This window comes from Thermobia domestica, chromosome 9, assembly GCF_964235325.1.
Source record: "Thermobia domestica chromosome 9, izTheDome1.hap1.1, whole genome shotgun sequence".
NCBI lineage: Eukaryota > Metazoa > Arthropoda > Insecta > Zygentoma > Lepismatidae > Thermobia > Thermobia domestica.
In genome coordinates, this window is record NC_137462.1 from 1633363 (window position 1) to 1656634 (window position 23272).

The following is a 23272-nucleotide window of genomic DNA, read 5'->3' on the forward strand; positions in this document are numbered from 1 at the left end:
GACACTGCTGATACTATTCTATTTAGTATTATATTATAGACGTATTATTTTGGTCTCCTCCGAGGGCAGTTCAATCTCCTTCTCCGAAAGAAAACAGGTCTGTAAGAAACACTGTCTGAGTACACGAAGGGTGTTTTGTATTTACCTGTGCGCCATCAGTAAAGAATGTTCCGTCGATTGTGCAGCCGTAGTTATCTGGGTGACCGACGGCAGTGGAGCCAGGGTGTTTGTGGTGGTAGTGTGGACGGTGCGTCGTGGTGGATGGACTGCTGCTCACCAATTGGACGGGAACTGAAAAAAATAAAATATCCATAAAAATAGCTATTTAATAAATGGCTGAAGAAATAAGCAAATGTTTAACACGAGCGAAACTGTTTTCTAACGATAACAATAAGATACAGATTTTTTTTCTACAAGAAGCTATAATTTAAATAAAAATAAAATCTACCCAAAAGAAATACTTATTATTAATAATCTGTATTACAGTTTCGGCCAGTGGTGTACGCAGAATTTCATCAAGCTGGAGTTCAAGAATGTAATCTCAACTTTTCAGGACACCCGTGATTTTTGTGTATATATTTTAATACAGGAAATGCTCATTTTTCCATTTCTTGCTCAAGGGTGGGGGGGGGGAGGGGTAAAACTCTGAATCTCCTCCTTGCGTACTCCATTGGTTTCGGCAATATATATATCATTCCCTTCACCACACACATTATTTTCATCATCAGACAGATCAGATTATCTTATACAGGGTGTTAGAAGAAATGTGCCACAATATTTTGTGAACAGATTCCTTACATCAGAATAAGAAAAAAGTTCATATGAACCTGTGGTCGGAAGTGCATACTTTCGTAGTTATAAGATGGCGAAAAAGTGAAAAAAAATGAACTTGAAAGGTCCATTGTTCCACTACTATAGGACCGATGGTAGTCGGGTCAATACATCACTGAAGAAGTAGTATGTGAATTATCCAAATATCCATCTTTCAGAACCTTCGGTACTTGCAAAATCATTTTTAGAGGCTGTTTAAGAGTACTTGATCACTCTCCACCTACCTCTCTAAAAATTGGTGTGCAAGTACTGGAGCATTCTTAAACATTGATATTTGGATATTTCACATACCAGTTCCTGGGTGACGTTTTGACCCGACTACGATAGGTTCCATAGTAGTGGAGCTATGAACTTTTAAAGGTCACTTGTTTCACGTTTCCGGTACACCGAAAACTACCCACTTTTGAGCTCAAGTCTATATGGACTTTTTTTTTATTTTCATGTGAGGAATCTGGACTCAAAATAATGTGGCAAATTTTTGGAACACCCTGTATAAGACAAATTGAAACATATGATGGGGATTAGACAGCCTATATGATATGTCTGATGATAATGTGTATCTGACAAAGACAATGATACAGTGCCGAAACTATATCAAGTTATTAATAATAAATATTTGTTTTGGTTAGATTTTATTTTTATTTAAGTTATGTATAGTTCCAGAGCTGGAAAAGAGCAACGTTTAAAAACTTACAATAGAGAAATAGATATTCAATATGTCTACATGTAAGTAATCGATAGTCGCAAGCTGTTTATTTCAGATTTTGGGTATTTTCTTATTCTAAGAAGATTTCTTTCAAAATTTGAAGGAAACGATATAATATACAATGTCGGCTCTTGAGGGAAAACACATTGCTAAAAGCTGAAACTAACTTATCTCATGTATTGATTCTAATATACAAGAATTAGAACTTTAAGCTCATTTTCTTCCCTTTGTTTGTAACAATGAAAGGATATTTTTGTTTTTAACAATGAGACATCCTATCGATAAATCTACTATAGATTAATATTTTTGTTAATTTTTGAATAACAAATATTTCCAAGTAGAAATATATCAACAAATGTGCAATTGGAAATATCCGAAAACTTTCGAGGAAACAACAATAAATTTTTCGTTTTTACTAGTGAATTAAGATTTTTTTTTCTAATTTCATATTGATTTGTATTATTGGAAATACTATCTATGATTCCTTTAGCTTAAGAAATATTCTAAATTTTAAAACTTAAATTAGAATTCCATAGTCTTCCCATTCATATTGAAATATTATTGGATATTGATTTTGGTACGGCATTAAAAATGTTAGGAGAAGTTATAACTAACTTTATTGCCCATGGAACCCGAAGCTAAAAGCCGTGTTCACACAAGCTCTCCACTGATTTCTATCCTTAGCCAACTGGATCCAATTTTTACTTTGTTTTCCTATTTCTGCGAGATCCATCTTAATATTATCCTCCCATCTGTGCTTAGGTCTTCCTAATGGTCGTTTTCCGATTGGATTTCCAGCTAAGATTTTGAAAGTGTTCCTACTTTCTTCCATCCTAGCTATATGACCTGCTCACTTCAGCCTCATAGACTTGACGACCCTAACAATCTTTGGTAAACCGTATAAATTATGAATTTCCTTTTATGAAGTTTCTGCCATTCCTCATTCACGTTCCTCTTGGGTCCGAATATTCGTCTCAGAATCTTGCTCTCAAATACTTTCAGTCTACGTTCTTCCCTCAGAGTAAGCGACCATGTTTCGCAACCATACAGACCAACAGGCATGATTATCGTTTTATATATTATAAGCTTCAAATTCCTCGACATCCCATGATTTTTTGAACTGAATATAACAACACGAATTCCTTGCTTTTGATCGATATTTAATTTCTTCGTGAATATAATTTTCATCTGTTAATATTGATCCTAGATTAGGGGAACTTATAGGAAAATTTAATTGTATTAAGCTACAGGTTACCACAAATTTAAAAATTATTAGGGCATTTACTTCAAATTTCAAACATATTTTCTGATAGATTTTGTGTTACACTTTTAACAAATACGTTGTTAATATGTATTTCTGAAGTGTTGTTTCAAGTTGTATTAGTAAGTTCATTCTATTTATACGGGACAGGTTTGTCACGAATTTGTTTATTGTAATACAACGCGTTGAGGTAACGAAGTTTATGCATAAAAAGAACATAATTTAGTTATATTGATACGAACGGTTTCAACAAATTCATTTGGGCTTTAGTTTGCAGTTCTTTCAACTATTAACAATTACACCTGGTCTTTCTTTCTTCCTTTCAGCATGTAATTCTGAGCTGCATGCGGTTATCTCCTAGATTTACACGGAAGAACATTTAAGAGATGAGAATTCTCAGACATGAGTGTCCATATATATATATTTTCTATAGATGATGGTATAAACATGGCAACTCTTCAACATAATACAAAGCTGATGTTGTCATTGGACAGCATAAAAATGAAACTACAGTTAGGAACCTATACCACGATACCGTTAGCCCTTGGCACCTGCTATCATTTTCTATTGCTTTTAACACAACATTTTTCTTCTCTCCCATCGTCCTTTGCGGTTTTTGTACATAGCCACAGCGTCTTCACTTCATGAGACCAATTAGTTGGCACTTCACAAAAAACAGTTCACTTCTTTTGCAGACGACAAATTACTTCCTCTTCTGTGGTCTCTCTCACTTGCACTCGCTTGCTGGACGCTGCATTCCAACCTTGATTAGATCATAAATAGACTGCAAGATGGCAGCACCTGCACTATCTAACAGAAGATTCTATCAACAGCATATGAGTTCACAAGTTTGAATGTGCAAAACAAGTTGAGCTCCTTTGACAAGGATTCTTTCACTGAGTAATCTTATGAGCTAGTCCATTACTAATCTCAATGAATATGAGGATCAATGAAAATTCACTCAAGTAGATTAGTTCTTATAGTAGATTTGTTTCCTTGTGAATGTAATCTGCGGGGGGAGCACGCTACATCTGTAGTACAAGTTTATCTCTCAAGCATAAAGTAGTAGGTTCGATTCCAAGACGTAATATATGTTGTTCTGTGTTTACTATTTCTAATTATCCTCTCTAGCCTTTTTAAAAAATCTTTTTATTGGCTTCTTCATGTTAACAATTGATTACGAAATACAATACCAAACTGTGGGTGGGTGGGATTTTCTAACTTTATTCCTGAATATGTGAAAATTCGGCAAGATATTGCATTTACTTTACAACAGTAAAATACAATTTCGGGGAGGCTTAACCCCAGTAGTCCACCTTAAATACGCCACTGTGAGACGGGACCTACTGATTAATGTGGAAACCAAACCATTGGGAATCGAACCCGGGTCTCCCACGCCAAAGGCACGTACGCTAACCGCTTAGCCACGAAGGAGCTCGTACTGGTCCAAATGAGATTTAATTATGGAAATTTGATACGAAGGCTGATTCGCTTGCCTTTGTTCCTGCAAAATGTCTAGCAACGCTGTTGTTTATATATTAGTGCTTCTTCCATGACCAAGTGTCTAACGCGTGTTTCTTTGAATTCAATTTCTGGTTGAGGCACTTGTATGCAGATCCAAGTGATGGTCGGATCCCACTTTAAGGAATATGACTCGTCTTGGGTTAAATTAGTAATTAAACGGTAATTAATAATTGAACGAATTGCTTTATTGATTAATTTAAAGATACAACTTCAGTTCACGAAGTAGGTTCTCTTAATTTGCAAGAAAGTGGCAAGGAATTTGTGAAACACTAAATGACACAAAAATTCGCTGTTTTCACCACAACTAGTGATTGGTGAAATGATCCACGGTGTCACTACTCAGTTATATTTCTAATTGTTTACAAACACATCCTGCTGCTGTTGCAAATGTGTAGAGAGAGAGAAAGGGGAGAGAGATAAATGCTTCCTTCATTAATTATGGTAATTTCGTTGGTGTCCTTGAGGAAATCAGTTGAGGTCTCCCTCATTAAGAGAGGCTTCTTCTGGGATTCACACCATTTAGTTCGCCTCGTGATAACAGAAACAGACAACAAGGTCAACAAATGGAGGAACAGTTTTCAGTTATAAATATTTAAACACAGTTATTACAAAGCAGCTATTGTTAATTAATTTTTTCCCACGCGATATTAACAGGGCTGCTAACAAGAGTTCCCAGTGTACATACTTGTACCATGTTACACAGGTATTAACATTCTTATTTAATACAAAAACCTTTGTTAATATTGATCCCGCAGTACATGTGAATGTTTAATGAGGTTCAAATTCATATATAACTTATGCGGCAAAGAGGAACATAAAGGGTGTGGTTCATTAACCCTAACTGGAATTTTTAAAGAGGTTTCGTTTTCTTTAAGAATGTCCTGAACGGAAGACAGTAAATCATATTTTCCCCCAGTAGGACAGGGACTTACTCATTTAAGTTAAAGATTACATGAATTTTATTACTGCATTTACCCGACTATAAGACGACCTCCTATTTTGAAGAATCTTCCTGAGAATTATCCTATTTTTAACAAATTCCCTGACTTTTCATGACCAAAGTTTCAGATTTCCCTGACCATTGAATAATTTAAGAATAAGGAGAAAGAAAGAAACCCCAAAATGAAATTTTTGAGTTTTACGTCCCACGATTATGCCGGCTAGGCTAAAGGAGATGGTGATGATGAGAAATGAATGAAAGAGTGGAATGAAGAAAGTGGGAGGAAACGGAAGAACCCCAAGAAAACCCACGCACGTGGTGTTTGTCCACCACAAAATTCACTTCGAGCGAGCTGGGATCGAACAAAGGACCCCATGCACCAGAGGTGAACGCTCTACCACTGAGCTACCGAAGCTCATCAAAACAAACCCCAGTCTCCAGCTTCTCCAGAACTGGCCTTGACCTCTCTCCACTTCTGTTTCTTTGTTTTTACATTTTTTTTTTAATACAAGAGAGTATAAATTTACAAACATATGCATTAGACCGATATTACACTTATTATTTCATAAATTCAATAACTGAACAATGGACCTAAATCGATTTTCCCTGACTTTCCCTGACCATTTGCTATTTCCCTGACTTTCCCTGATACATTTGTACTTTCCTGACTTTCCAGAATGTGGACACCTTGAAATTGTTTTATTGATACAAAATATATTAAGATACACCAAAATAGTTAACATTACCTATTGTAAACGTATGTTACTTATTGGTTGCCTAAAATATGGTGATAACAGAGCAACTATCTGTTAAAAATAGTACCGTAAATAGAAATAAATACGGTAGTTTACGATACATGCAATTTTATTTTTACACCTTTTTTAACCGTATTTAAAATTAAAATTACAATGACTATCTGATACAATGGAGGTATATTTTAACGTTCGGTATAACCTATCACACAACGTAAAAACATTCACCTCACATTCACATTCCGAATTACGAATTTGAAAAAAAAAATATCGTCTTTCATCGGGTAAATACGATACTTTTGTTGTTATTATTATTTAAGGATGACAATACTAAAATAGAAAATAAGTTTCGTCTGAAGTATTGTTGTATAATCCGAAAGTGTGTATATACAATCATGTTGAAAAGTCCTAATTCCCTGCCTCTCTCTTAAATGGCATAATTCGCAACCGTAAGTAGAAGATTTCAATTCTTTTGAATTCAAATAAAGATAGCCTATCAATTGAAGTGAAATAATAATTTGTCAAAGGAGACTTGCGTTTGTTGGTTTTAATTCGATTTATCTAGATGAATACAGAGTTTTTGAAGGAAAGACAATACCACGAGTTCTATTTCAACTCCCTTTCCATCCGCAAGAATTCTTTTCAGGAGCTCTTGAAAAATTGTTCTCAGTGTCCCTACTCTTCCGCGGCACTTTCAAAATCTTAAATAACTTAGTTTTTTTGGACAAAATATATTTTTCCTTCATTTAAAAAGCATGGTATTAAACAATATCATTCTGAAAATGTTCATACAAAATGATATGAGATGACATGTTAATTTTTCATTAGTGAGAGAATTTAAAGAAAGCTAAAACAAATGTAAGAAATACAAAAAAGTATAGTAATTGGCTCTTTACCTTCTGGACAAGTGATGATTGGACAGCACATATCTGGCCTCTTCTCAATGGTACAATCTTGCCCGATGGCCTTACTAAACGGGCACACTCGGAGGTAGCACATGAGCATGTTGTTATGGCAGGTACAGTTCAAGCAGGGCTCGTTCGTTATTATTCGATCTCCTTCGTCGTAATGTTGGAACATGTAGTAGCAGCCACCTACAATCAACAAAGAGATAACATTTCATCAACATTTTTTTATTAAGATATCATAATTATTTATTTATCACCTTGATGTACAGTCAGCGACAAAAATTCTTAACGATTAATGAGATAGTTTCGTAAATAATTTCAGAATGGAAGGACAATTTGAGTAAATTAAAAAGAATGTAATTGTCTGTACATTCCAGCCATACCACCGTTATTCCCAAAATAAATTTTACTCAAACGAAAAGAACTTTCGACAGATGTCATCGAAAATGTTAAATACAGAATATATGCTTACCTTACCACAATTATGATCACCTTGATCTAATACAATGTAATAAATTTGATTATTGTATTAAGGAACGTTCCAGCATAAATTGAATCAAATAGCTTGTCATTTAAATACTCCTAATTACTGTAGGAATTATTGTTAATATGACTCTTTTTAAATGTCTCTTATCTCTTAGTTTTTGCTGTAAATATATATATATAGTTAAGATAATAGCCAATCATAATATACATTAACACAATGACTAAAATATAGTAAACACTATAATAATTTAAATAAAATAATATTCTACAGATTACGACACAGTTTCTTTAAATTTTGTGAACTCTTCTATGGAATAAACTGTTCGCTGTTGACTAAGTTATAAGCCTTTATCGACAACTATTGTATGGGAGCTGTTAAAAGAAGCCCCATCACTGCGAAATTAAAATACCGCTAATTTTACAGTAATTATGTGATATCTTCAAATAGATAAAAGATGATCGAAAACTGGAACAAGAGCTCCCTAGACAATAGTATTTTACATGAGATACCGTTATCACGACTAACTTATCTGTTTTTGATTTCCAGTCATTTAGAAAATCATTATTTATTTTCTCGTTTATAAATGGCTGCAAACGAAAAGCTACTAGGTGACTCACGAGAACGGTACCTCATGCAAAATAATATTGTCTAGCGCGCTCTTGTTCCACATTTCAATTATATTTTATTTATTTGAAGATATCACATAATTACTATAAAATTAGCGGTATTTTAATTTCGCAGCGATTAGCCCTCTTAGACAGCTTCGGTCCTACAACTAAATAACTGTTTATCACATTGGTTGATTTACTAAAGTCATTGATCCACGTGCCATACTCATTGGTAAATTTCTTTCTTTGAAGTTTGCTAAAACCGTTCGTGATCTGAAGGTATTAATCACATCGGATCATTTGGATGGAATGAAATCGTAAAATGGAAGAAATGCTTCAACTGAATCAAGAACGTGTCTTATAGAATTGAAAAATAATTTGAAGTTGGAAGCCATAACTTTGAATACACTATTTAATCTTTTGATCTGTTAGCTTCATATAACTTAATGGATTGACAAGTTGAAACTGACATGAACTAAAAAAGTTCTTGTTTAAAAATTCACACCAGAATGGATCGTTTATCGAAATCTACAGATTTATAGAATGGCTTTTAATTTCCAAACTAGCAGCCAGTGTCAGGACAACCACTTTTGTAGGATGTAGGAAGTGGCGATGTATTAGAAGGGTCTTCAGTAAACACAAGTATTGTTTAAAAATACTTGAAAATAATCGATGAAGTTCATTACGTCATGTTGACGAAATCTTGTGTTTAAAAATAAGCTTGGCACCGGAGCTCAAATACTTGAAGGACAAGATGTTTATATTCATGGAGGAAGAAAGATGTTTCGTTTCAAACGATGATGAAGATTATGTGTGATGATTGTCTAAAGGAAGAAAACAAAGAAAAATCTTTCAATAAAAATAGGAAGATTCGCTGCTAGGAAAATTGCGTGCAAGAATGCAAACTACGATGAAGTAAGGCCGCCTGCCATCTATTGGTGGGGGAGGAAACGAACGCGGCCTTGTCCCAAGGACGCTGATGTAATGCTTTTAATTGGATGAGGATTATAGGGACGGACGGGGCAAAAGATCTGATAAGCATCTTTAGCCAGCAAGCACCAGTAGTTCCAGTCGATGATGCTAAAAGAAGCAAACGAAGATAACATCGGAAGAGCAACCCTGTCAAGCACCAAAAAACAAGTAACACCGGACTCTGCTACTCTGCGATTGTATGTGGTAGCGATATATCTAATCTAGTCACGCTGAAACAAGCCTGTATTCAGGATGAATACCCTACGTTGTACGAAACCAATATTAATAGTATCGTGTATGTAATATTAAACATTTTAGATGCCTATTTCAAGCACTGAATAATAAACTAGTTTAAATGTTTCTAGCTTAGTCTAGCTGTCATTTATAAGTAGGTCTACTTAGCGCCTCACAATTTGAGGGGCAATATGCTAATTTACTGTTGTTTTCATTTAACCTTGAATTTTGTTTAAGCCTCAGACTAATTATAGTAATCCATACAGAAATTTGAATATAATGAATTGATATGTTTTATACAGTACATTACGTGTGCTTTCACATAATCATTTAGACGAAAGAATCCTTTAAGAGGAACAGTTGAGTTAATTTTGAGTTTAACGTCCCGTTCAGCAGCAAGGCTACATAAAACGTGGACCTACTGATTAATGTGGAATCTGAACTACATGAGTTCCCACCGGGAATCGAATCCGGGCTTTAAGGGGAAGAAAAATATGTGTTATGTGTTTTTCAATAAAAAGGTAGGAAGAAGATTCACCAATTTTTTCTGGTGGAATATTGTGTTCTCTGGGGCAGAGTTATGGACACTATCTAAAAGCGATTGAAGATTTTCAAAATGTGAGTATCATTGTCATCATCATAGGTATGTTGTTATTGACAGGTCACTTGTCGAAACTGAGAAACATCCATATTCCACGGTCTTCAGGTAACCTCTTAAGTCTTCAGGAGCTATTTTTCTGTTTTCATACCGTCTATCAATTGTAGCGTCTTTCGCCCATTCCCTCTCTTTCCTAATACTGTATCCTATAGCACGTTGCTCATAATGCAGTTTCTTCTTATCCAATGTCCCAACCACTTTCTCTTTCTCGTTTCAATAATATCTAAAATTGTTCTTCCCCCCCACCACCACCACCACCATTTCTAAGACCCTCTCATTCGTTTCCCGCTCGACCCAGCTAATTCGCTCCATTCTTCTCCACATCCACATTTCAAAAGCTTCCAGCTGTTTTTCATCACTTTTGAGTAATGTCCATGTTTCAGACCCATACAGTACAATTCTCCACACGGAGCATTTTATGAGTCTTTTTCTCAAGCCTTAATTGAAAGTCCCACAAAATAGACTTTTCTTTCTCCTAAGGTTTCTTTCACCATCCCTATCATTGTTTTTATTTCACGTGGGTTGGAGAAGAATAAAAAATGTCTGGTTGAACTGAAATGTAGTGGAGAAGTGTTGGGAATAGTGTGGAGGAAATAATAATATTTAAAAGAGGAAGGGAACATTGTCTGTGAAAGAGTTGTACCCTGAAGGATCTGATAGTAAGGGAAGTTGGAAGGAAAAAGAGGGAATAGGCTACAATTGATTAAACATATTAAAGTGGACAATTGCAACGTTAAGAGAAGAGATTTGCTGCTGATCATACATAGAATGTTCTCAATTTGTAATCTGCTACTGATGTTAAAGTGCCAATGATAATGATGATAATGATATACATAATCAAATCAACTGCTCTTCCGTAACTCATGCTGCTAATTTGAAGTTTAGCGTCTCTTTCCAAGATCGAGGCTGTATAAAAGACTTCAACCTACAGCTTAACGTAGAGTCCGAATAACATAAGCTCTCACCGGGAATCGAACTTAGGTCTCCCGCACTAATCATATAGCCGCGAGAGAGTTCTATCATAACTTTCGTTGGAGATTTTCTTTAGATATTTTTATTTTTTGATTACAAAGAAGCCATTTTGTACCTTAGTTTCTCTTAAAAATCACAAGTTTTCTTCGTCACAGGAGGCCAATCACTTAACGTGCATTAGAAAAATTGATTGAATTACTGCAACTGCCAATCTTGTTTACTGTTATCTGAACATAAGATAGATCTTATCTTAATATCGTTCATAAACTGTAAACATCTTTCCACCCTTTTAATTCTTCCGTGTCTTCCATTTAAAAAAAAAAAAAAAAAAAAAAAAAAACTCCCTGAAAAGAGTCCTAACTACGTTTCGTCCTTTTTCTTATAAATTATATGTAATTTCATTCTCATTTCCTGCACTTTACAAACATTTCTTAATGTCTTTTGTACTATTCATCTATTTGTTTACTTTTCATACTTCTGCGTACCCGCACTTCGAACACTTCCAGTTATATTTCTGTCATTTATTCAGATATTTTTGGTTCATTTGCTTTGCAATTATTCCTTCTGGAAAAAATATTATGCTAAATGTGGCGCTTGTTTTCCAGCCAGGGCCGGAGATTTGGCCCTTGAATGCTGGGGACACGATAGCTTGAGAACACCAAGCAAGAAAAACTCAGGGGAAAAATTACATTTCCAGAAGCCACGGGTTTCTAGTCTATTTCTGTTAGTTTATTAATTCCTTTAAAATGATTTGGTAATGTAATTGACTGGAAACAGGCTCAATTTCGTATAGTACAGTGTAAAAATAGACAAAATAATTTGTTGTATCTAAAAATATTTCCATTTCCGGTCGCAGAAGATGTTACGAAAATAATGGTTGTTATGTTTGACAAAATGCTCCTTGTTGTACTGGCTGATGTGTAAATAGTTAATATGGAAATCTTAGAGTGCCGTATAGAAGTAGTGCATCCCTCTTTAGGCATTGCGTTAAGCAGACACAATATGATCCATCGAATACCTCTGATATATGCACTGCTAAACTATCTGCTGTATTTGCTGATTGACAGTATAGGACACATATCAAATGAATAAACAATAGCCCACTTCTGTATACGTTGAAGAATTTCCTGATTATTCGTCAACAAATACTAAGGTAGGTTATTATTTGTTCATTATAGAATGTATTTTAGGAGGAACAAAATACTATTTTGTGGGACCTTGAATAAAGAGTTGAGAAAAGGACTCATGCTTCGTATGGAGTACTGTGCTGTATGAGTCAGAAACATGGACATTACACAAAAATGATGAGAAACGACTGGAAGCTTTCGAAATGTTGGTGTGGAGAAGAATGGAAAGAATTAGCTGGGTCGAGCGGAAAGCGAATAAGAGGGTGTTAGAAACGGTAGAGGAGAAGAGAGCAATTTTAGATATTATTTGAATGAGAAAGGGAAACTGTTTGGGACATTGGATAAGAAGAAACTGTATCATGAGGGACGTGCTATATGGTATGGTGGCAGGAAAGAAAGGGAGAGGGCGAAGGAGACTATAATTAATGGACTATATCAAAACAGGAAAATCGTACGTGAAGACGAAGAGGTTATCGGAAGACTGTGGAACATAGAAACTTGTCAGTTGCAGCTAGTGACCTGCTAATAATGGCAGAATACCTATGATGATGATGATATATTGTATTCATATTTTGATGATTGGTTTATTTCCAAACTTTCCCACCTTGGATGACTTACAGGTGTACCGTGAAATATTTTGAAAGTGGAAATATTTAACGTCATTTCAGGATTTGAAAAGATTTACAAGCAAACAACAGGTTCGTCCATCCTTTAATTACGGAACTGTACATAATATTATATTTGCCTTCCCAAAACATGTATTTCACGGCTTTTTTTTTTTTTTTTTTCATAAATTGTCGTGAATTTAAAATATTTGTTTCATTTTCTTATGTACATTTATATTCAGAGTTGAGACTCCGTCGAAAGATCATGACACACTAAGGGCATCATGAACCGAAAAAGCGTGGAAGACATGGGCGTCTGTGGCGGGGGACAAAGGGGACGCATCCCCATAAATATTTTGCAGTACAAAATATTCAATATTTTATTCGAATTTAATTTATTTACTAAGGACAGAATAATATATAAATAATAATAATTATATTTATTTGGAATATAATTTTCAGGCTGTGAAACGATTATAACAGTTCTTGATATACCTTAGCGGATCCGTGAAGGTAAGCAGAAAGGTAACAAATAGAATCGAAGTTAATAAATAGGTTGGGCTAGGTAGTACCATTTAAATCACTTTCTTTGATGTCTCCCCCAAATTTTACATGCCAGAGACGCCAGTGGTGGAAGACACTGCTGTAATGAATCAAATCGTAACTGAAATGTAGCAAAAACAAAGTTTCCATTGGTCTCTTAGATTTTGTGGCAATGACAAGTTAGACAAGAATACTTTTTATAACTTAATAAATACACAATGCAAACTCCAGTGAACACTCCCGAAGGCAATTAGTCCCTTCATTCCGTCACTTGTTATCTCGATAGAAGCAAGATAGTATATCGCTGAAGAAATGAAATTTGCCCTACGGTTGGTTAATTTCCCGTTTAGAGTTGAACGTTTTTCTTATATAAACGGTACACGCTTGGCAGGTTTTGTGAATGAACTTGTTTATCTAAATAAAGAGTCTCGTTTCTCTCTTGCTATCTAATTATCTCCATTATGCAGACAGACCGCTGTTAATTTCAGTGAAGCAATGCATACACGTCAAGGACGTTATCCGTGAAAGGAAGTGTACATGTAGCTGATGCGTTTGAACTATCTACATCCAACGGGAAACGTTACGTTCCCTGTCTTTTCTGGCTCCCAGAAATCACAACTCATATGCTTCAGTGCTACCTGGAAATGGCTCCTATCTTAGGTATTAATTTGGTTTGGTTATTTATTTATATATTTATCATGAAATTCGTCACTCTAAGAGACAGTAGGCTATACAAAAATTTGCCATATTTTTTGTTAGAGTTCATAGCGTGAACCACCAGCATAGTGGCGTGCGCAAAGGAGAGGGTTTACCGTATTTAATCCCTCTCTCTTTCTACAAGATATTTTGGAAATATATAAATTTACCATATTATGAGAATTATTTGCCATATAATTTACATATTTACTAACGTTATTCGTATCCTGAAGCGATATGAATTTTGATATTCGTAACTCCCTATCCTTGATGACATCCAGTATACGCCACTGACTAGTAATCTAAATATAACAGGAAATTTATTCGGATTTTTTCTGTGAGGTCTAGCCAGTACCGTTGATGTGCTGGAAGATATTTTAAATATTAGAACCAGTGTTCGGGTAAGTAAATATGAAAAACTTCTACAATGTTGAAGTCTTTGATTCCTTCATAGTTATTTTTCTTTCTGTGTTATAGAAGATAAAATTTGCTTCATCCCCCCCCCCCGAAATATATATATATATATATATATATATATATATATAACTTCATCTTCACTTATCGTAAATAAAACTTGATTTTGACGAAGTGAGGCGGGAGAAGCGAAAGGATTCTAGGAAAACCCACAAACATTTAGTTCGACAACCATGAAATTTACCGTGGTTGAAACTAGAAATCTGAGTTCAGGAAATTAACACTCTAGCAACAAGCAACCGTACGGTAAATAAAGTTACCTTTAACGATCGGCATCGAGTCAAATAACAAAAATATAGAGTACAACATAGGTAAATACAGCTCACAAACAACTGTATGGGTCACGGTCACCATACGATCCCATGTTACCTTCTTATGTATTCTTAAATAGGTCTCCAATGACCGCACGACGTTTGAGTCAACTTTGAAAATTCTATTCCCTTGCCTAAGGTTGCCAACTGTTCCGATTCTAAAAGGACACTTGATCCTTTAACTTTTTATTTGCATGTTCTTAGCGAAATCCATTAGTGATAGAAAGTAAATTACATTGGTAAGATAATGTTTATGTAAAGAATGTAATTGATACAATTTGAATACTATTTTAAATAGTAGATGCACCACCTTGTTCATCTTTGTTGATGAACTACATAATCAGAATTCTACTTACAGATTTCTGTAAATCCTGAATTTTTATGGTTAAAAGCTTTCGACTCTCCTGAAGTCTTGGTCACGAAGGTTAAAGACAGGAAGAAAAAGAATAGAAACATCAAGGAATAAAAAGGAACTGACTTACCAAGGGGAAGAGTTGTGTTGTACAAATAACACGTTGTCCAGAGCGTAAAATCAATTGGAGATCGCTGACGCTTCTCTCCCCTTGGTAAGTCTGTTCCTTTTTATTCCTTAACGTTTCTATTCTTTCTCTTCCTGTCTTTAACCTCCGTGACAAAGACTTCAGGGGAGAGTCGAAAGCTTGGAACTATAAAAATACAGGAATTACAGAAATCTGTAAGTATTGATAGAATGATATTTAGAATTCCTGAGCGTGAATTTAAATATAAATATATAATCAGAAGTTCAAAATCATCTGCATAAGAATTGTTAAAGTAAGAAGACACGAGCCTTCATTGTGTAAAATAGTTTGTAATAATGTGTTGCATTGCATTGTCAATTTCCTTTTTAATTTCCATCATTTATTGCATCCATTCATTGTCATACAGCAAAATTGGATATGTTAGTTTAAAACATGAACATAAGCATATATACACAACTATTGCATATGAATTATTCTAAATTCATTAATATACCTTGTTATACTTTCAATTTTACGCATGCGAATTATCTTGGATATATTCCTCAACAAAATACAAGCACTGTTTTAGCAAATACCTTTTAAGTTTCATTCTAAAGCTGTTAACAAAGACCTGATTTTTTATACATAATGGAAGCAGATTGTATGGTAGGATACTTTTGTGAGTGACTGATTTATTGCGTGTTGTTTCTATTTATATGAAAGTGAATGTCTTCTTTACTTTTTGTGTTACAACTATGAATTTCTTTGTTAACAACTAATTCACTATTTCTCTTTTTGTATCAAAAGAAACACTGACCAAAGCTTAAAACACACTTTATTTTAAATTATAATAACGGTTTCGGATATCTAACATATCGTTCTTCAGACAATATCGAAAATAAGAAGGAGGATATGCTAGATATCCGAAACCGTCATTATAATTTAAAATAAAGTGTGTTTTAAGCTTTGGTCAGTGTTTCTTTTGATAAAACAATCAATCTAAAGCTATGGATTCTCTTTTTGTATGCCTTTTAATCTTTCAAACAAATACGTGGAGAGAAGAGTCATTATTTCAAGTTCCTTTTAGGAATAATTTCTGCATCAGGAGTTTCATTCTACTCCTGTTAGCATTCTTACCACTTGCTTCCGTATTCAAAAGATAAAATCTTTTAGTTTAACGTCCCTCGCTTATGCTCTTTAGGCTAAGAGAGATGTAATCTGAAGACTTGAAGGTGTACTTCGCCAGATCAACCCATATTTTATTACAGTTGTTGTGTTTAAAATTATCTTCAAAAAATGAAAAGCTAGTGCCCAAGTGAGACTCACATATATTTCGTATCTATAGAAAATTAGTAAAAAAAAAATCTCCAGTATTTTCATCAACACATCTCTTCAAGCCATTTTCTACAAAAACAAAGTTATGAAGAGGCCAGTTGTTCAACTGTTTCAAGTTTTGAACCCTTGCATTTACAAGATGGTTTCACAAAGTGATTCAATCTTCATCTGAGTCAATTATCTGTTGAGGAAGGTAACACAAGTGACTGAAACTGCCTAGCAGACGAGGAGAAAAGTAGCAGATCCACACTACCACTTTTTAAAATAATAGAAAGGTTTTTGATTAACTTTTCACTTCCAGTGTTGGCCATCCTTATAGGTTTGAAAATTTAGGTTGTCAACATGATTTTTGTTGGTTTAATGTTACGCCAAGCGAAGTAAGATTTTTGTTTTGTTTTGTTTCCAAAAACTGACCATATACATACAACGGGAATCGATCTTGTGACCAGCACACCAAATGAGGCCGTGCTAGTTCCGATGTGTATTGCAGCAGGTTTAAACTTATGTTTAAATAAATAAGGAGTATTGGACGTGTGCATGGTTTCAGTTGAAAATGTCTGGCTGACAGCATCTGTAGCTGAGCTCATCGGATGAAAGCATCAGCCTCGATGGCTAGTTAACGTCTGAGTGACGAATGGCACTTTTTTTTTATTACTGTTATTATTATTTACAAAAGAAGAGGAAAACGCATTTATTCGGTGCCAGCTTTTCGCTTTTTACAGAGAAACGGTTAGGTAAACATGTCAGCAGTGGAAGAAATGTAGGATAAATCATGCAAAACAAGCATTAGTCATTTCGTTTCGCAAGGGAGTAATGCCACTACATAAATACTTTTCAAGGTTGTAACATAAAATATGCAAGTAGACATCGAATTTACGCGAGTGAAAAATTAGGTGAATGCCAGTGGGTTACTACGTTTGTATATTTATCACCCCCCTCCCTCCGTTCCATCTCTCACACATATACACAAAGTTTGTATGTATTATTTGTATGTGTTTCCTTTCAAACTATTGATTAGCAATAACCAGAAATTCGAACATTACATGTTAACGCTAATGTGTTATTTTTTCTGTGCATTCGAAATTATATTAATGTTGTTCACACTCTCAGTGTAATTTAAGACGATTGAAGAAATTGCAGAATATATGCTGACAATCAAATTGTTTACATTTTCTATATAAGGTAAAAGTAACCAAATAGATAACGCAAGCTCCGGAGGTCTTGGATACGAAATTTGAATGGGGAAAAGGTTAAATTAACCAATAAGTTTTAGGGTAATAACAGCGTTAATCAAATGTTTGCTTTTCGACACTAAGCTTCTAGGATTGAATTTCATCAAATAAATTGAAAACTAACTAACTAACTCAATGGTCTATGGAACACAAAGGTTCAATGCCGCGTTCACAAAAGTTCTCCACTGACTTTTGCCCTTAACCAACTGGATCCAGTTTCTACTTTGTATACCTATTTCTGCGAGATCCATCTTAATATTGTCATCCATCTGCGCCTAGGTCTTCCTAATGGTCGTTTCCCAATTGGACTTCCAGCTAAGACTTTGAAAGCTTTCCCACTTTCTTCAATTCTGGTTACATGACCTACCCACCTGAATCTCCTACATTTGATGACCTTAACAATATTTTGGTGAACTGTATAAATTATATAGTTCCTAGTTATGAAGTTTCCGCCATTCCCTATTCCCGTTCCTTTTGGGTTCGAGTATTCGTTTGAGGATTTTGTTCTCAAATACTTTCAGTCTACGTTCTTCCCTGAGTAAGCGACCATGTTTCGCAATCACACAGAACAACAGATATGATTATCGTTGTATATATTTTAAGCTTCAAATTCCTCGACAGAATTTGCGACGACAAGAGATTTTGAACTGAATAATAACACGAATTCTCTGCTTTTAGCCGACATTTAACTTCATCTTGAATATGGTTTTCGTCTGTTATATAAATTGAATATATATTTCAATATTTCAATATTGAGTATATATTTATATATTTCTTATAAATTGAAATTGAATGAAACACAATTCCTAATTTATCGCTCCACCTTTGTTCCCGTAGGCTAAAGAAGACAGATGATTAACCAAAAGTGAATTGGTGGAATCAGAATGTGGAAGGAAACCACAGAACCTCAGAAAACCCACGGACACGATGTTGTGCACCATAAACTCACATGACCGGAGATCGACGCAAATACCCCGGAACGAAAGATGAGGACTCTATCACTGAACCACCGTGCCCACACATATAAATTATTTCGCTATGTACTTGTTCTTTGGCTCCACGAAATATTGTGTTCCACCTGTTTTTCAGAAAAAGAAAAAGAAGAAATCTCATTCATGAAGCTTAAATGGGAATAGCTTTTCAGGTGCGATATAGCACATTTTTTCTTTGACTAATCCGTCAAAAATAAATTTCAGTTTCGTGATAATCTTTAAACAAAACAGTATACAATGTTGTTTATCAGGTACTTAGCTTATAACTGGTCCTAGAATTTAGAATGAGTAATTTTCTTTTGTTTTTAGGATACTTTTATTCGAAATTAGTTGCTGCTTTACCTGTTATTGCCCTACATAAAGACGTCCTAAAGACAGATCTCCTGCTGCTGCAAGAAGACTCGTAAATCAAAAATAATGCTTCAGAAGCAAAACAGGGTAGTTTTCTTCAGTATGTATAATTTATCATCGGAATTACATGATCAGTGATTTTGATTCCGTATGCAGAATATTTTGTTATATTGCAATAGAGTATAACGATAATGGTAAATTCACATATACTCCCTTTGCTGGCTTAGTGGCTAGCACCCATACCTTTGATACACGGGGTTCTGGATTCGATTCCTAGTGAAAGACAATTAAAATTTAAACGCATTACGGTGTTTGGGTTTGACCTTAACATGTGGGCTACCAAGACCCTTTTCTGAGTTCGTCCCGTAGATACCATCTATGTATTTTTCCAATAGTGAACTTTTTTTTTTTTTTTTTTACTGCTTTTATGATTAAAGTTTATGATTATAAGACATATTATCAGACTAAATAGTTTTTACTAAAGGTATCACTAGGTGAGTCCTACAGTATAGATTGAATAGGGCCATGGAACTCACCAATGAGTTCTATGGTAGTTAATATGTTACAACTGTATATCCACGTCTCATATAGCAGTGTTTTGTCTAATCCTTTGGATTTCGGGAATCTAAAGCTCCAGGGAAAGACCATATTGATTTCTTACATGCTGCTACGATTATGTTTTAAAAAAATTGCTGGGGAAACATTGCATACAGCCGCGGTGCTGAAAGGAATGTTAAACTGCAACAAACAAATTCGTTGTTACACATAATGATCAACTGTAAACTCAGTTCTTACCTATCTAATGTAAAATTTGTTTCCTTCGGGAGAGACTCCCCACTTGATTTTATTCCTGACTCACAAGGTTATTGCTAGGTTTAATAGAATTCTCTTAGAACAATGTCTTAACGGAAAGGACTCGAGTTTTAATTCCTCTTGGCTCAGTGGTAGAGCGTTTACCTCTGGTACATGGAGTCCTTTGTTCGATCCCAGCTAGCGCCAAGTGATCATGCGCGTGGGTTTTCTCGGGATTCTCCCGTTTCCTCTCACTTTCTTCATTCCACCATTTCATTCATTTCTCATCATCACCGTCTCGTTTAGCCTAGATGGCATAACCGTCGGACGTAAAACTCAAAGATTTCATTTAATTTCATTTCAACTTCATACACACATATAATGATGAACAGTAAATTCAGTTTTTATCTATCAAATGTAGAATTTGTTTCCTTCGGGAGAGATCTTCCCCTCTTTGATTTTATTCCTGACTTACAAGGTTACGAAACTGTTAGATTTAATAAAATGTCCTAACGGAAAGGACTGGGGTTTCAATTCACCTTCTTCTCTCAAGTTGTATTCTTATGGCAGAAGAAACGACCGAAAAGTGGCCCTTGAAAGAAATTATATCGGCAAATATTTTAATTTTATCGCTTAAGCGAAGAAAAGTTAGCTATTGAAGTAAGTCATCTATACAGCTGTATTATGCTTTCTTCTCTTAATTTTTGCATCAGAATTTCTATTTTTACTGATGTGACGTCTGTCAAGAGCCGCCACTAAATTTATTATTAACTCTCTTTATGAAACCTTTGTGGACGGCTATAAATAAAAGTCTATGCCAAGACTAGCACCTTGAATTATGATGCATAACACCTGTCGATTCCCGTGTGTAATTCTCATACTTTGCTTGTGATATTTTACATGTTACTTTTTTGTTGCAACAAGGTTCTTCCGTTTGGGCATTACGTCAGTGTTTCATTACTTGCCCTCCAATAGCTAACAGGAAATCCAACGTCCAATCAGATTTGACAGGAAAGAATACGTTCAACTTGTAAGGTAAGTTTTGGAGGAAGAAGACCCGATTAGAAAGAGGAGGATAATTTGTTTTACCTTTCCGATTTAGAATTGATTGATTGATTTAAATTTTAAGGTCTCTTTTCAGCACAGAGGCTATATTAGACAAACCCAAGTGCTTTAAAGTGGGATCTGAACGACTACATGAGTTGTATCCGAGAAACTTCTATTTATTGCTAAACTATTGTCATATAGATAGGTTTCTGTATTTCTGTGGAACCCTTCTGAGAGGAAAAGTAAATGAAGCCCTCACTTCTCAAACTGTGATAAACTTAGCTTTCTTAAATAGACTTCATGATGATGGAAGTTAAATTTACTAAGCTGACATTCTATTTGAATACTACATTTATTAATCATGTTTAGGTTGCATTAGTTTAAGGTCACATGCATAGCAAATGGTCAAACAAATCCCAGCATAAATTGCTTGATTGTTGTCAAATATAAGAACTCAATTCTCGAACAGTACCGAACACCTTTTCCATTTAGTTTGTTATCACAGTTTTGATATGAATACTAGTCTTGTCTTTCTCAGAAACAAACTCCTTATCATTGAAGGTGGAAACATTTTTTTAATTTTTTGACAGATGTAGAAGGAAAATCAAGAAATAAAGATAAAATAGCTATTTGCACTGGAAGTGCAAACTAATATATTGAGAGTGAAGCTCGATATTGAATTCTATAAAGAGGATTACCATCTTTCCTCTACATGTGTGTTTGCTTTATCTTTCACTAACATAATAGATTATTACTTAAAGAAAAAAGAAAACAAGCACAACAGGATTGTATTCGTAGTTTAGGCCTTTCTGAGTGCGATTGCACTTTCCCTCTTCGTTATTTATGATGGGGTAGCATATTTAGAATCGTGGCTTTAAAGATTTGTTCTTTCTGGACAAGGGGGGGGGGGGAGAGCAAATGATGCCATTACACGTGGCGGCAAATTACCTAGGTTCGGCCCTGCACATGAAGGCAAGAATCTTCCAGTGTAGCATCGAAAGAGGTCATTGACAAAGATGTCAAAGTACATCGAAACTGTTTGACATAATTTTTAATTCACCAGATGCAAGGAAAGATCTTTTGTACTTGTGTTACTCATTATGTACTCTATATCACAGCAAACATGGTGTGTGTAGAATTTCGTCAAGGGGAATTCAAGCACTGTTTATTTTCCATAATATTTAGTTCCAGGGGCGGATCCAGGACCGACTTCTGGGGGGGGGCGGTGGGTTGTCATACTGCTACTTTTAAGGGCTCCAAACTTTGTAATGGGTTTTATTTATATATATAAAATAAGAAAGTTTCCTCTTCTGGGGGAGAGCGATCGCCCCCATCACCCCCTCCCTGGATCCGCCCCTGTTTAGCTCAAGGGGAGATTAAACTCTGAAACCTACCTTTCGTATGCCACTGATCAGCAATTACTCCCTCTGTAGATTGAAACTGGGATGTTGCGCATAACAAAGTCTAAAAGGTTAGCGGGAAACTGTTATCAACAAACGTTTCTGTCCATGGTTATTGGCTTATGTGTCGTTGGACGTTCCTAAACGATTTATTAAGACTCTGGTATGGAGCGTGGTGCTTTACGGATCAGAGACGTGGACATTGAGAAAAGCTGAAATTCAAGCTGGAAGCATTTGAAATGTGGTGTTGGTGCAGACCCATATCATTTACCGAAAGGAAAAGGAATACAGATGTACTAAAGGAAGCTAATGAAGGACGACAGATCATGAAAAAAAGGAAACAGCATGCTTGGCCATCTTATTCGGCACTTCGATTGGATCACCGTGCTGATAGAGGGAAAGGCAGAAGGAAAACCAGGAAGAGGAAGACCAAGGACAGAATATCTAGATGCAGTTACGAAGAAGAGATCTTATGAAAGTATAAAACAGCTCTCCCAAGAGAGATTAAAGTTCTAATTTCCATCTTGCCCACCAATCTATGGTTGAGGAGAGGAAGAAGAAGATAGCAATCAATTAGAAAAATATCTATGGCAATGGTGGATGATACATGGATGAATAGATAAACATTCGGAGAAGAGAAACTTCTTAACGTCACTGCAAAAGTAAGCGTTAGACCAGATGGTCACCTGTTAACTTAAGGAGTAAAGTATAAGGTTATTATGAGACAGCCCCATTAAAAGTGGAATTCTTCTTATGTAACTTCTTGTATCAATAGCTTCTGACAGAATTTACCGCCAGGAATATAGCTTTTATTGGGATAAAATAAACTACTTCCATTTAAGTTACAGGGAATTCTATTAAAATAGTTCTATTCATTCAGAATAACAGAAAGAAATGTTTACCAAAAAGTGTGTTTAACATTCCGACGCTTTTTCCAACAAGCAATTTGGAAGTGCGCCTTGAGTAATGAGCAATGGTTTTACAGCACAATCTCTGTATGTGTTTAAACAGTAACATGATCCTCTACTAATTGAA

General features: G+C 35.1%; 1 protein-coding gene across 1 annotated transcript in view; it reads right to left on the minus strand.

Annotated features, from left to right (window-relative positions):
* Positions 1-23272, minus strand: part of tnc (tenectin) — a 189880-nt gene that overhangs the window by 36719 nt on the left and 129889 nt on the right. The window contains exons 4-5 of the mRNA XM_081770436.1: positions 6911-7108; positions 146-291 (exon numbers count right to left, since the gene is read on the minus strand). Of these exons, the coding sequence (XP_081626562.1) occupies positions 146-291; positions 6911-7108 (344 nt within the window). The remainder of the gene's footprint in view (positions 1-145; positions 292-6910; positions 7109-23272) is intronic.